The 15795-nt window shown below is 39.1% G+C and overlaps 1 protein-coding gene across 6 annotated transcripts in view; it reads left to right on the plus strand.

Moving 5' to 3' along the window:
• The window catches only part of LTBP1 (latent transforming growth factor beta binding protein 1), a 331513-nt gene that overhangs the window by 175137 nt on the left and 140581 nt on the right, over positions 1-15795 (plus strand). For all 6 annotated transcript variants that reach the window (XM_045009926.1, XM_045009927.1, XM_045009928.1 and 3 more), the window contains one exon: positions 13840-13962. In XM_045009926.1, coding sequence (XP_044865861.1) covers positions 13840-13962 — 123 coding nt within the window. The remainder of the gene's footprint in view (positions 1-13839; positions 13963-15795) is intronic.

Here is a 15795-nt window from a genome sequence, read left to right on the forward strand (position 1 = left end):
TTTGGGGCTCAGTCCTAGCTTCAGATCAGTAAATGTTCTAGTCCCTCTCCTTTGGTTAGGGTTTTCACCCTGGAGCAGCATAGAATCATATGATCATAGAAATGTAGGGCTGGAAGGGACCTCGATAGATCATCTAGTCCAGTCCCCTGCACCGAGGCAGCACTAAATATTATCTAGACCCTCCCTGACAGGTGTTTGTTTAACCAGTTCTTAAAAACCTCCAGTGACGAAGATTCCACTACCTCCATAGGTAATTTGTTCCCGTGCTTAACTACCCTTACAGTTTGGAAGTATTTCCTAATGTCTAACGTAAATCTCCCTTGCTGCAGTTTAAGCTCATTACTTCTTGTCCATTCCTTAATGGATAAGGAGGACAATTTATTATGCTCCTCTTTATAACAACCTGTTACATACTTGAAGATTGTTACCATGTCCCTCCCGTCCCCCAGTCTTCTCTTCTCCAGATGAAACAAATCCAGTTTTTTCAATCTTTCCTTGCAGGTCATGTTTTCTAGACCTTTTATTGTTTTTGTTGCTCTCCTCTAGACTTTCTCCAATTTGTCTGCATCTTTCTAAAGTGGCTGTCAGAACTGGACACAATACTACAGCTACGGCCTTATCAGTGCTGTGTAGAGTGTAAGAGTTCCTTTTCATGTCTTGCTTACAACACTCTTGCAAATGCATCCCAGAAAAATGTTTGCTTTTTTTACAACAGAGTTGCATTGTTGACTCATATTTAGTTTGTGATCCCACCCTTCGCTGCCGAACATGGAAAAATAATGGGCTTCATAAGATATGCCTCTGATGACACCAACATATTAGTATCCGGCTAGCATGTCAGGTTACTTGTACCGTTTGGGGGAAGGACAGTTTTCCAGAAAGTGTTTTGATTGTCCTATCTTAACTCCCAGGGCCTGCTACAATCGGGCAGGTGTGCTTAACCTATGGTCTGTGGGCCATACACAGCCCACCAGAGCATTTCATAAGGCCCATGGCAGGGCTCAGGCTGTCAGCCCCACATGGTGGACTGTCTGTGCCAATGGCAGGGCTCCTGGTATCAGCCCTGGCGGTGGGGCTCAGGCTGTCAGCTCTGGGCAGCTCTTTATTTTTGATTTGGGAGAGGGTTCTTTACTGTTTTTTTCCCCGTTTTCTGTCATTCTGATACATGTTTTATGCACTGATTTCTTTGTTTTTAAATTGACAATACTATAAATAGGAACAACCTATCTAAATACATATGAAACAAGCTGAACTTAAAATATAAATCCATACAGATGACTTTAAATCTTTTTAAAATATGTAGAATCTGTTTGGCCCACACAAAGTTGTGCTTAGATTTATGTGATCCTCCTGTGTAATAAGGTTGGACACCACTGCATAGGGAGACTCATGGAGGCGGCATTGGCAATGTATCAGCTCTGGACTTTCAATCTGTGTGCTTCTTGGTTTCACTGAGGGCTTCAGGTTCCAAGTCTAAGACCTTGTTCATTCCATACTGCATAGATCTGATGATGATCTCTGATCCTTACAGACTAACCTATTCTGAGTCATTGGGAACTCTTTCAGAAGTTTGGAAAAAAGAGAAAGAGGAGGATGCAGGAGCATTCACCCAATTTTCAGTCAGAAATGGAGTTCTAAAGCAGAGAAAAATCATGTATTCAAAACTCATGAGTCAGGCCCCCAAAATTGTGAGGTTTTTTAAAATAATTTTTTAATTCTTTTATTTGCCTTCTGGTTTCTGCTCCTTTAAGAGTACATTTGCTTCATGTTTTCAAGTTTTCTTTGCAACTATGAGGGATAGAAGCTTACTTTTTTAAATTCTTATGCAGTCTCTTGATTGCAGCAGCTGGGGCTTTAAGAAGAGCACCAAATAACATGAAACTCGTGATAAAATCATGACAGTTGGCAACACTGCTATGGTGACATTTTAGTGGAGCAGTCCATGGAGTTGTAGAGTGCATCAGATTTGAAATCAAGGACTGAGAGGACTTCTTCACTCCGTAATCCTTAGTTCTGTTGGAGGGAGCATCTCTGGTTCTAGAATATCTCAGCGCCTCCTGGCACAAAGGTCATCTTGTTGGTTCCTTGTTTTTCCTTATGGTGGGGCGGGGGGTTAGGTCCTTTCTTGCACCTGATTCAGTGTCAGCTACTTGACTGATTCCCCTTGATCCCCTATTGCTCTTCCTTGGACTTTCTGTCCTTTGGAGGATCTAGTTTCACCATTCTGAGAGCCACTGAGCTTGCTTTCTGTTTCTGTAAGTTCCTTTTCAAGGACAGACATTTCTAGGAGCTTCCTGGTATCTTAACTGTCACTGCCTAAGGCACTCGCATGTTTCCCTTTTATGCTCAATGGTCCATTTGGCTTCCCCAGTCCCAGTCTACAATTACTACCTGGAATGGCCCAGCCTTTGGTTTGGAAGTACATTTTGTCCAAGACAAAACTCACAAATTACTGTGTATTTTGGAATCCCATCATAAAGGAAAAATTACACATCCAATAAATAAAGGTTTAGAATTTACCAGATGTTATGGCTTCCTCCTAGATCAATCCTTCCTGTGGCTTCATTGGGTACCAGTAAAGAAGTTTTAAATATTTTTTCCTCACATCCAAACCTTGGTTTGCTATTTGTCTGAGCTGCAGTGGTAAAGACCAAAGCTCAGTTTCCTGAGTAATGCTTTAAGATGCGGCCAAAAAAAAATCAATAACTTGAAGAAGAAAGCTTATTATAGCCCTATGAATTGAGAACTAGTAGCTAGTCCTCTCTTGGTTTATTTAAATATTTGAGAGAATATCTACTGAACCAACTTCCACAAGAGATTTAGGCTCCATTTCAGCAAGCACTTAAGCCTGCGTTTAAGTCTTATTGATGTCAGTGAGACTTAATAAAATGCTTAAAATTCAACACTTGTTGAAGTACTTTGCTGAATCAGGCAAATTATTTGATTCTGAAGGTCAAAGTATTTTGTGATAGCCATTAAACATTGTATGATGTTTCAGATTCTGAAACAAATGCAGTGCCACTTTCCTCTCTTAGAAGAGACATTTTGGGCTGAAATCATGGGACTGTCCTTGGATGTTCAAGTGAGAACTGAAAATTTAAAGTCTTGAATGTCTTTAGACGGAAATAGATGAAGTCTTTGAGAAAGGGAAAGAGAGCAATCCACTGGATCGGTAGGTCTATCTCAGATTCCATTCAGGAGAGCATCTTTTGTCTGTCTTGCTTCACTTTCAAAGGCAGTGCTCCTGAGGTCACTTTCAGTCCAACAGTGGCTTCCTCCCAAATATCAAAGTGAAAGATCCCAGAGGCAGTAGAGCACTAACTCTGCTTCCACTGTTCTGTTAGCCCCTTTTGCTTGGGATGGCTGTTGCCCTTATCTGGACAATTGGATAGAGCACCATCTCCTCAAGGAGTCAGAGCCTCTTTTTGCGCCATATGTTCTCTCTTTAAATTTTCAGGGGTAAGGATAAAACTAGAAAAATCTACTCTGATTCATATCCAAAAACTAGACTTTAAGGAACTGAAACTTGCCCCAGTAAAGACATCTGCTTTCTTTCTGTGTGTGTGTTCAGGATTTAAGAGATTCTATTTTCCATCCTCCGTGACAGCCTCAGAGATCTGTTCAAATCATCCTTCTATGCTTACAGGCATCTCCCACCTTTGTGACTAGCCTAAGACCTCTCCATCCTAGTGTCAACTTCTTGAGCAGACACAACTATCTTGATTTCTAGACATCTGTCTCAATGGTACTATGAACTCATGCATCCCAGAACATGGGTCAACAGAGGCTTTATTCTTGAAGAATTACAGTTGCTGTTAAGAGAGTGTGTGTATTTGTGTAAAAAACAGGAATATGTGAATCTCAAATATCCATTATATTTTGTGGAGGAATTCCTTCACATGCTTCCCAATAAATCACTTACTGAATGAAATATGAAATATCTTACAATACAAAAAGAGAGTTATGTTACAAAACTGTAAAGAGTTTTGGTCATTTCCGGAAGTTTTTTTGATATAGTGTCTAAGATTTTTTTATTCTTTTGTGCTTACATTTTTAAAAAACCGAGGGACGCATTTTGATAGAAATGTAGATAAAATGGGCTGCTGACATTATTAATGTTTTTGAAATTTCTGAGGCTCTATGTTGACACAAAAATAACTGATACTGCCATTGAGTTTACCACTTCGCCTTCAAAAATAAATTTGGTTTCATTCTTTAAATGGCTGGTAGCCAGTGACATCTTTTAGAAAAATAAGATCTCTGAACACTGTGCTGAAGGATTAATTTTTGTTTAGAATTACATTGTTCAAAATGCATGTAATGACTCTCTCTCTGTTTTTGTTGAGCTAAAATGTTTTTTTTTAAATCAACACAGTGGATTTAAAGAGTATGCTGTCACAAGGCTGTGGCTTTGACCTGAATATATTGACAAATGCACATTCAGTTCTAGAATTTTTTTTATAATGTGTCAAGCGGTGTTGATTCAGTGGAATATAATTTATGCTCATCAAGGATGGAGATGAAGATGCAGATTTCATTTGACACATATTTCAAATTCTATCTTGAGTTTGTGACCAAATATGGACCTAAATCAACATCCCAAAAGAGTAAAGACAGTGGCTTTGTGTCTTAACAAGCTGTAGTGTGGATACTATGTTCATGGAATACAAACAGAGAATTTAGATAAAAACAGAAAATACTCTTTTTGGAATGTTACTGCAAGACTATTTCTTAAAATCCAGAATCTTAGCATTCAGGAACCAAGAGCAGAGAGAGAGGGAGAAAGCAGGCTGCTCCCTAAAGCAGAGAGGCACACTCCTCCCACTGTACTCTAGGCTGAATCTTTGCAGATTGACTACTGCTAGAGCAGGTCACATGCTTTCCTATAGAGCCCCCTAGCTGAAAGAGAGCCTAAAAAAACCTTTGAGAATTTAAAGTATTGGTTTGCAATTTTAACACAGTTTTCAATACAACACAGTGGGGGTGGGAGGAGGGTGGCTTTACACCACTTTTTTGCTTCCCCTGTTCTGAGCTTAGACAGCTGTTCACACCAATCCTGGTCCCACCCAACTGTAATGGTCCCAAAAGGACCATTGTTGGGATAACCAAAACACAGAGGCACTGCAGATGTGCTCCCTTCCCCTGATACTTCCTTATGCAGGAGACAGCAAAGGGGATGTGATGGCAGAGCTGGTTAGGCCAGCTCTAGGTTGTTATCTGGAACAGATCAACACTTAGCTAGCCAATTAGGCCAGTGGAGTAGAACAAAGAGGCTGCAATGGAGACCAGGATTTCCTCCAGTGACTAGTTCATAGGCTCTTTTGATTTATCTTAAACTGTAGATGGCATTGATAACCAGTAGGTTGTTTTGAGTTTTCACATTTTGTTGGCTGAGTTATTAGGGTAAAAATACTGTAGTTTGTAGGTAAATTAATGATGCATAATAGCTTTATGACATGAAAGGTAAATCACTCAGCATATTTAACAGTACCAACCAAAGCATATGTTTTCAGCAATAAATAAATGGCGGATGCAGATCTCATTAGAGTATGCACTAGAATTCTCCCTAGAATTGGCCATTAATCTTTGGAATACTTTACTATTAGGGGAAAAGGGAAGAAAATGGGCTAAATTCTGATGTCAGTTACACTGGAGTCAATCTGGAGTAATTCCATTGGAGTCGATGACCTTTATTCAGAGCTGTAGTTGAGCTGAGCATCGCACAGCCCAGAAGAGGGGTAGAGAAGGACCAAAGGTGGCTTTATGCCAGTTCTGGGCCTCCCAGGTTCAGAGGCAGTGGGGAACTGCAGTGGTCTTCAGCATAAACTAGTGCAGCCCCAGGATCTACTTTAATTTACATAAAGGGCCATTGACACAGCCCACTACAGCCAGAGCACAGTGTATTCTGGCCAAGAATCCTCCCTTCTAGCAACTGCCCCTTCCTGGTCCTTTCCATGCCTCTGGGAGAAGGGAGGGAATTGCCTGCTTTGCAGCCTTGTATACCCACAGAGCAAGTGTTCAAGAGCCAGAGCAGAGCCTTGAATCGGTGTCACATTTTGAGGTGAAATCCAGACCAGTGAGAAGAATGGAAGATTGGTGAGGAAACTACCTTGAACAAAGAATGTAGCTTGTTAAGTTGGTTCTTAGCCATTAGAAAGCATACATTTACTTTTGTTTGTGTGTAACCCTTGCTAATGTTACTAATTCTACTTGGTATCACTTAACCTCTGTCCTCTTGTTAGTAAACATGTTATACATTTAATCTAAACCAAGCCAGTGCTGTGTTTACATTGAAGTAATTGTTAACTCCAGTTAATGTGGCAAACTGCTGAGTATTATCTCGTTAAAGGACCATTTCTCTGAGTGGCCCAGAAAAGGTCTGGACGCTTCAGGGCAGATGTTTTGGGGAAATTCAGGACTGGAAGTGTGCTGAGGCCATCTTGCCAGGTGTAACCAAAGCTGGTGGAAACCTGGGGTGTCTGTTGTGTTGTGGCAGTCTGCTCAGCATCAGAAGCACTGAACCAGGGCTGCACGGACACTTAGGATACTGCATGCTTGTCTGCTGGCTGTTGGTCTCTGGGCTGTGACCCACAGCAGCAGAGCATTTAAGGCACATGGGGTTACAGGGCAAGTGGTAACACAATGCCTTACTAGTCTGGATTGCACCCCAAAATATGACACATGTATGGCCACTGTAGTGACTTTGCATTTACATTTGGAGTTACCAAGAACAGAATTTGGCCCCATCTCTCAGACTTTCTACATCAAAATTGCAGTGTTTATTTTTAAAATCAAATTTGCTTATAATTTGTAATCTTAGCCCCAAAAATTCACACCACGTAAAGTGTGCATAATACAGCCAAGCAAATGATTCACAGCAAATAATTTGTTTGAAATCTCATCCTCTTCCTCTGTTTCCAGAATGTCAACAAGTTGATCATAGGCTCCTCAGATGTATTCATTATTCTTATTGATTCAGCATATGTTTGCCTTTTTTTCACTTTATGATTTGATTGCAGTTTGCTATGAGCATTTGGTTCTCAACAATGAAAATATGAGATGTATTGGTTGGTCACGTGATATTGTTTCTGTTATGTGACTGAATGAGCCTACCTGTTATAAACAGGAGAAGACACTGGACCTTTGAATCTCTAAGGGAGAGGTAGTCAGAGATAAGTAGCAGAAAAAGAGGATTAGGTAATTTTAGAAAATTTTAAATCTTTCACTTTCTGGACTATTACAGGCCTTCCTAGAATCATAATTCCTGGAAAAATTAGATCACTATGAGAGTTGCTGGCTGCATATGAACTAATAAAATATAATTTTCTGTTGTTACATTCACACCAAGTAGTTCTGTATGTGTATGTGTAACTGTGGCTGAAAAGGTGTGGTCAGTTCCTTGTCAGATTCTTTTAATTGCCTACGTACCAGGACTCTAGCAAGGGATTTTTTGAAACGCTATCTTCTTTCTGTGCCAGCATTTGTCCCATCCCACATAAAATATTCCACTTCCAATTCAGATACTTGTGTATGTGAACTTAGAATGGGCTCTTCATCATTTTTGTGAATAAAACTTGATTGCCTGAATATTCACAGAAAACAAACAGAGAAGAGGCACAAGCATTGCAAATGCCAATTCATTTTTAAATTCAAGCCAATATTTGTTCATTTTTTTCAGTATCTCCCCATCTCTAATATTAATTAGTTAATGTAAGTAAAGATAAAAAGCATTCTACAAGTGCGAATTATTGTTGATATTGTTGAAATTAAAATGAAACCCTCATCTCCAGTCTCATACAGTTTTGGGGCCAAATTCCACTCCCCTTTACAAAACAACATACATATCACAACCTTTTTCTTGCTGATTGTTACAGTGTATTTATTATTTAATCATAATCATTGTCATAATGAGATTTGTTTCTGATAGAACCCAGAATTTGCTGGGTGAGGTAAGAAGTCACCTTCCAAAAAATATATGGCCATTTTAGCAGGTTTTCTGCAACTTTCATCCCCAGCACCACTAAACTCAAAAGAGATGATTTGGCCCATAGTTCATTATATAGCAGGTGTAATTAGTTCCGGTTTGTTTTACCAACTTTTAGTATGTTTTTGTAAGGAAATGCTCATTTCAAATTTCATTCTGCAAAACAATTTTTAATATGATTGTACACTATATTTTTTATTATAGATACAAACTACACAGTGTAATAATGTTAACCTATGGTATGGTAGCTATATTTCCATCTAAACTAAGATGATCTTCTGTCATCCCCACATCTCCCTCCTACATTTTTTGTTTTACAGCATTAAAGTCACCTTTTTCATTTATAGTCATACCCTTCATGTGAGTGGGCAAACATTCAGATAGGAAATGACTGTTTATTTTAGCCTGTTTTCTCCAGGAAATTCAGCTGCAAAGTGAGTCATTAACACATTGTATTTTCTAGTAGCACTTTGACCTTATACCCAGTAGTCCTATAAAATCTTTGGCAAGGTGTTGTATGCTATCTTTTGTTGTTAAAAATTTATTTTTAATTCATGTTACCCTGAATGTTTGTGGGATAAATTAATAGTGGTGGACAAGGTAGCCACAAATCACTAATGACTAGAACTTCAGTGTGTTAGGAAGACGTTCCATGTGTTGTGCACATGTAGTATTCTGGACAATAATGACAAAGGGCCAGATCCTCAGATGATGTAAAATGACATAGCTTCACTGGTGTCAGTGGAACTGCACCAATTTACATCAGTTGAACATCTGATCCAAATTATTTGCTCTGCCAACTGTAATTCTAATGCTTTTTAAAATTTTCTTTATTGAGGAATTGTTAATATATATAAATAAAGTAGCAAAAAGAACAAAAGAATATTTTACAATAGTAGCATAGTCATTAATAATAAAAGAAATTCCTTACATAGATCTCACGTCATTTTTGTAACAGTTCATGAAGATCAGAACATAAAAACATATACCTATAAAAGCAGCAACAATTTTTTTCTTCCTGAGTGACAGTCAATGACACTAGTGCTTTTTTTTTTTTACAAAACAGGTAATATTTTACTTCCCTTTCCTATTATTCTTTTTATGCTTCAAGAAGCACACTATTCAAGATTAAGAAACAGGCCTCAAAGCCCTACAGTTTTCAATCATTCAGTGGCTTTGTGGCAGTCTTTTGAAAAATTAAAGCCAGCAAGGCAAGAGGGAGGACCAAATTGACAGGGATTTATTTTTCTTACTTTGAAATGTATCTGTGAGTTTTGTCCAGGTCTAGCACATGCCACACTTGCTATAACAAATGTGTGTGCAGAGAGGTTGAGTTGATCTCTCTCTCTCACTCACTCTGTTTGCAGCAGTGATTTTCTGACCACCTAAATCACATAGTTTTATGCTCTTATGTATTGTATCATTTTTCTCTCTGAGTTGGATTGTGCCATTTAGACAATGCCAATGCAGCATGGAGCCTCACCATCCTAGGATGTGTTTTGGACACACAGTCCATTCCCAAGTTCCTGGGAAAACAAAAAGAATGTGCTGCTGCATCATTCCTTTTGAAAATTCAGACAGCTTCCCTAGTATGAGCAGGCCAGAGCAGAACATGGTGAAGCTGTGCCCTGCCTTCTCCTTTTGTCATGTTTTATTCCCCTAGGAGGAAGCAACTACTGCACATGGGCTATTCTTATGTTTGGCCCTTGCAGTGTGTGGAAAGAAGGAAGGGCTGCTTATGACTGCCAACCACCATCCTCTCTTGTACACTAGACCCAGACATATTCTGGCTCTGATTCTTCATAAAAGAGAGTCGGATTTGGTAGGGAAAATCCTCAGCTGGTGTAAATTGTTGTAGCTCCATTGAAGTAAATGGAGTTATGACAGTTTATACTATCAGAGGATCTACCTTGATGACTCTGTATTTTCTAGCTAATAAAGTAGCTGGGAAAATGGGCAGGGGGAAAGAATCCCCCCCTACAGACTACAGAATACCTGCAGAGTGACTCCAGAAAACCTACTTTAGCCCAGTGGTTCATAACCAGGAGTACACGTACACTTGGGGATACGCAGTGGTGTTCCGAGGGTACATCAGCTCATCTAGATATTTGCCTAGTTTTACAATAGACTACATAAAAAGCACTAGCAAAGTCAGTACAGATTAAAATTTCATACTTACAATGATGTGTTTATACTGCCCTGTATACTATATGCTGCAATGTAAGTACAATATTTATATTCAAATTGGTTTGTTTTATAATTATATGGTAAAAATAAGAAAGTCAGCAACTTTTCAGTACTAGTGTGCTGGGACATTTTTGTATTTTGATGTCTGATTTTTAAGTAAGTTGTTTTTAAGTGAGGTGAAACTTGGGGGTACGCAAGACAAATCAGATTCCTGAAAGGGGTACAGTAGTCTGGAAAGGTTCAGAGCCACTGCTTTAGCGTAGTGGCTAGAGAAGCCACTCTGTACCCTCGTGCGCCAACCTTCCGATAACCTGTTGAGGGGGAGGATCAGCATATCAGTGAATCCCTAACCCAACCATGATTCACATGGAGCAGGACTCTGCACCACTTCAGGGGTGCCAGCTATGCTGGTTCTGACAATTGAGGGGCCCTCCACACTTGAAGATTTACTATCTACTGTACTCGTTAGTGTGCAAAATGCACTTGTTTGCATTTGTTCTCCTCAGACTGGATTATAACTTTTAATTGAGCAGGCACAATCTCTCCCCAGGGCTGCTGCTTGCACACAGATGGAGGAGATTGTCATGTGTCTGCCCACACATACCCATACACTGGCCATGCTCCAGTGCCAGTGTACTGGGAGGCTACAGCAATAATCCAGTTTCTTCTCTGCTCTTTTTCCCTCATCCTGGTCCCTGTATGAGGGAAGAAGCAATGAATGAGCAATCCGTGATCTCCCTGGTGCTCAAAGACTGCTGTTATGAATGGTCCCTGCACAACCATACAAGGTGTGTGGGGGGGAGGAGCTCCTTGATTGACTCTCCACCTTGTACAGCCACGCAAAGACTTCTCACAATTTGGGCCCCAGCATTAGTGCAAATTAATGAGGGTCTACTATGTCTCTGACTCAACTTTCTATGAAAAGAGAAAATTGAGGTGGATTCCATAAAACTTGATTAAATCAAATTATATATAGTTTTTTACAATGGATAATACAAAGCTCCAGAAGATATTTCCTTAGCTGGAAGAATGCGCCCACTGAATATATTGACCTCCTCCTAACTCCACCCTTTTTTATTCTTCCTTTTTGCTATGCAAGCAGCATTTTGGTTTCTATCTCAGGGCCTCTGTCTCATTCTCCTTCCACAAGGGATTCTGTGGAGTTTATAAGTAAGAATTGGTCAGAATTAAAATCCAGACGAAAATGTTGAAAGTAAGTGTTATGGCAGACAGCTCGTTCAGTTGAATTTTGTTCACTGAAAAGTATCCTTTTAAGTATATTCTGATTTTTAGAGTTTTCTTGGAGCAAATGACAGCATTCATATTGGCCACTAGGACGCCAAATTTTGTGGAGGTTATAATGTGGCTGTTTAACAAAATTATAATACTTAGCATTTATGTAGTGTTTTACACTTCAAACCACTTCACAAACATTAGCTTATTTATAATTCTGGATGATAAAAAGACCATTCAGACAATTTTCAAATATACATTTATCTAATTTTTAATTTAAAAAAAGAGGAGGGGGAGGAAGAGCAAATAAATGCAATTTATAAGTTTAGTCATTTTTAAGTAAAATACTTGATTTAAAAAAAAAAAAAGCACTTAGTCTTGAGCCAGATTACTTTTCCAGCTGCCTTAACAGGTTGATTTCAGTGCAATTTACACAGCTGGACAGGTCTGCGGGTGGCTGGAAATATTTTAGGTAGGTGGCCGTTTACCACAGGGTGAATTAATATGCAGTGAATAGGAAATCTTGCAAGGACTTTTGCCCAAAGTGCATAAGTAAAAATCATTCTAACATGTCCATCAGTTTATTTTAAAACATTTAAGATTTGTTATCAGTTTGTGGATGGTTCCTGTTGAATCCCTAGATAGAACTCTGTAATGCAGTACCGTATATCAACACAATGGTTCTCTGACGAGCTTAGCCAGAAACAAAAGAACTGGAAGAGAGACATGAAAAACATACAAGAACTGAGTTATGCTGATGCATCAGAACATGCACATTAAAGTTAAAATTAAAAATAAAAAGCAAATTAAACAGAAGGAATGCTGGTGTCACTGACCTCAGTTTCAAATGAAGGGAGAAGCAGCCAATATCAGCATTTATATACTACATGCATCTTAGCAGAAATGCCTAAATGTAATGGAATTCCATTGGTACAAGGGAACTGGATGTCTCTGTTTGTTTATTGATTGCTGAGATATATTTTTAGATACTTGAAGAGAGAGAGAATGGTTCATCTGGGAAGAGTTTTATTAGAGATATGGTTATGACAGGATCCTACAAAAGAATAATTTATAGAACAGAGTACAGGCTGGATGATTTTGAAGAAAACGTTGGTATATCTGTGAATTTTAGAGGAAACATAAGCCCCTGACCCCCCAGTCATTAACATCAATAATACAGTGAACCCTGTGTTAGAGACCACCTTTGGTAGGCAACCTTTTCTAAAAAGTTACTGTCCCATAGTATCACCAAATGCATTAAGCATTGTTTTACTCCAACTTTATTAAATGCTACCTTTATTAAGCAACTGATTTTTTTCTAGTTTTCTAATGGTCACTCAAGACAGGTTTCACTATACTTAAATGGGTACGTCACAGCTTCCTGTGTACGTTCAGGAAATGGGGCAAACAAAATAAAGTAGCATGCAATAGATTTCTCTCTGAGATATTTTCCATCTTTTTGGTGATAGTGGGTTGGTTTTCTATGAATGAGAATGTATAAATTGACTTATTTGCAGGGGGATAAAACTGTTCAGACTTTCTAGCTGTAACAGTATACATTGAATATTACTTTTAACTGTACTTATCTTGTAAGCATCTATAAAGAACGAACATTAAAAAAGTGAGCACCAGATTAGGGTAAAAGACCATGCTTGGTGGGTGTGTATAGATATAGATAGACAGAATTTTCATTTTTGACAATATTTTTCTTTCTCCTCACACACTTTCTGGTCTGATCTGCAATCCTTCCTATTTGTTAATAATGCAAACTTGTCTTCCCACTACTGTGACCCTTGCTCCTCTCTACCCTGGACCTTTAGGTTCTATACTCCCTGCCACATCTCTTCACTATTACATTTTGTGAGCTGTTTGGGCCAGAGACTGTCCTTTATTTTATGCTTGTACCTTCCTCCATCACAATAGGAACTAAATCCCTATTTTAGGACGTCAGAGTCTATTGTAATGCAAATAATAAATAATAATAATAATAGTCAAGCAATGTTCTGTCCCATATAAAATATACCCCATCTGTAGTGAATTCTCAAATGTGTAAGTTTTAAATTTGTTAACCACAAGTTTTCTTGCAAGTAAAATGTTGATTTTATCAATGTGCATTGAAAGTAAATACGAGGGTTCATAACATGGGGAAGCAAACTCATTTTTAAGTTCAGAGTGAGTACTTAAAATGACATGGACATAATTTTTTCTTCTCTTGTGTTACCAGTGATTCTATAAAAGATGCTAAGTCAAATGTTGCTAGTAATAGAAAAGTTACTCTAACCAACATGTAACTACACAGTTTGATCCAGTGTAGTATATGCTGCAGAATAAAGTGTCTTGCAGATAAAACAGCAGAATAACTCCTAAATGAAGACTAAACTGATTAAAATTAATGTTCAGTTCTCCCACTGATAAATATTTTTGTTTCCTTACAGACATTAATGAATGCCAGCTGCAAGGGGTATGCCCTAATGGTGAGTGTTTGAATACCATGGGCAGCTATAGATGTACCTGCAAAATGGGATTTGTGCCAGACCCTACTCTTTCAAGATGCATACGTAAGTAATAGAAATTATCTAACATGGGGTGTTTTTTTCCTTGCAACATACAGTGAATTAAGCAGATTAGACTTTCAAACAAACTAGTGTTGATTAAAGATATTGTAATCACATATAGTTACAAAGAAGCATCAAGTTAAAGGTCTCTTTAAATACAGGACAATAATCAAATAGGAAGATGACATTCTGAATCACGAAGATAATGGATGACCCAGAGGATGCAGCTCCCCAAACCAGGAAATGTTCAAAGTTGCACAATCAACCATAATTCTGTCATTTCCTAATATATGAGTGCTTGACTTTGCAACCTTAATAATGTTCTTTTAATGTATTTTTTTTGTATAATTTCTTAGGTTTTTTTAAACAAGCAAACTTTTAAAAAGTCCATCATGTGGCATCATATTGACACCCACATGGGTCATCAGTGGGGTTGGAATCTTTAGATCCACCATACAGATCTCTGCCATTTGAGCTCAGAGTAACGATAGCAATAGTAGGTCGTCATCATCTACGATGGAACAGCTCTATAGGGAGATGGGACACTTCGTCATTTGTTAGTGGTTTCACAGAAGAATGACTCGGGAATCTTGGGTTGTTTTTTGAGTATGTATGTGTCAGTACGGAAACCACTCTAGGTGGGTATGCACCTCAGGAATGCCAGATAGAGGTCTTTTGAACAGCAATGTCCGCACAGGCATCCTGTGCCTCCTTGTGCTCCCGCATGAGGGCATAAAGAGTGGAGCGACCAAGACCCTCCCTTAGTTTTCTCTAAATGCCCATTTCAGTGAGCTGGAACCTGTCAAGTTTCCAACCCGCTAATTCTTAGCTTCAGATAAATCTTTTCAAAACCTGCAAAAACCTTCAGAACTCTTCTGATTCACTGATATATGACCACTGTAAACTATATCAATCCATGTGGAGTGAATATTGATGGTCAGACCCTCCTGTCCACCCCTTCTGTACAGACCCTTCGTACAGGACACTCAACATGGCAGATCCCAAACCTGCAGTCTTCAAGGCCTATCCATCCTGTAATAGATTAATTCAATTGAAATATGTATGATGTGCCTATCCTTCTCTACAGAGCAGGTAAGTCACAGAATGCATGGTTGAAGCTTATCTCCTGGAGCAAACTAGGTCTGTTCAGATCCTGAGGAGAGGGCATGAGAATGCTAGTAGCAGACAAGCCAGATTCATTCAGTGCCCTGTTTAGCAAATGCCTAAGACCAATGCAGAGAAGATGGGACTGTGAAAAGATCTGGCACCAACATCTCTGGCACAGAAGCAGACTCCATTGGCACTGCAGACATCATCAGTACTAAAGCTGACATCTCTGGTGTCAATGTCTGGCACCAAAAGGGAGCATTCCAAATACAGAATTAGAATCCAGGAGTAGCTCCGTGTCGTCCCACAGGATACTGTAAAGCTTCCAGAGAGAAATCCACCAAGCCCCACATGGCCTTAAGGGCTGGAGATAATGAGCATCCTGTGGCAAAAAGATCTCTGGTACCAACCCTGACTTTGGCAATACGTTCCATGGCATTGACGCCTACAGCTGAAGATGTGTCTCTGGAAGAACCATTAGCATCATTGGTACAAAGGCACCTACTGGTACTGGTTCACACCCCGGTATTAAAAGAGCTCTATATCTTGGCACATCATATATACACAGTCTCAGGTCAAGATGGTAATGCTTGCCTCCATCATTCTCTCTCTCCAAGCTCAAGACTGGTTCATGGCTCTTGACTTGCAGGATGCATAGTTCCATATAACTATCCATCTAGCCCACAGGTAATATCTAAGATTCACCGTGAGGCCCAACCATTATCAATA

This window comes from Mauremys mutica, chromosome 3, assembly GCF_020497125.1.
Source record: "Mauremys mutica isolate MM-2020 ecotype Southern chromosome 3, ASM2049712v1, whole genome shotgun sequence".
NCBI classification, from domain to species: domain Eukaryota; kingdom Metazoa; phylum Chordata; order Testudines; family Geoemydidae; genus Mauremys; species Mauremys mutica.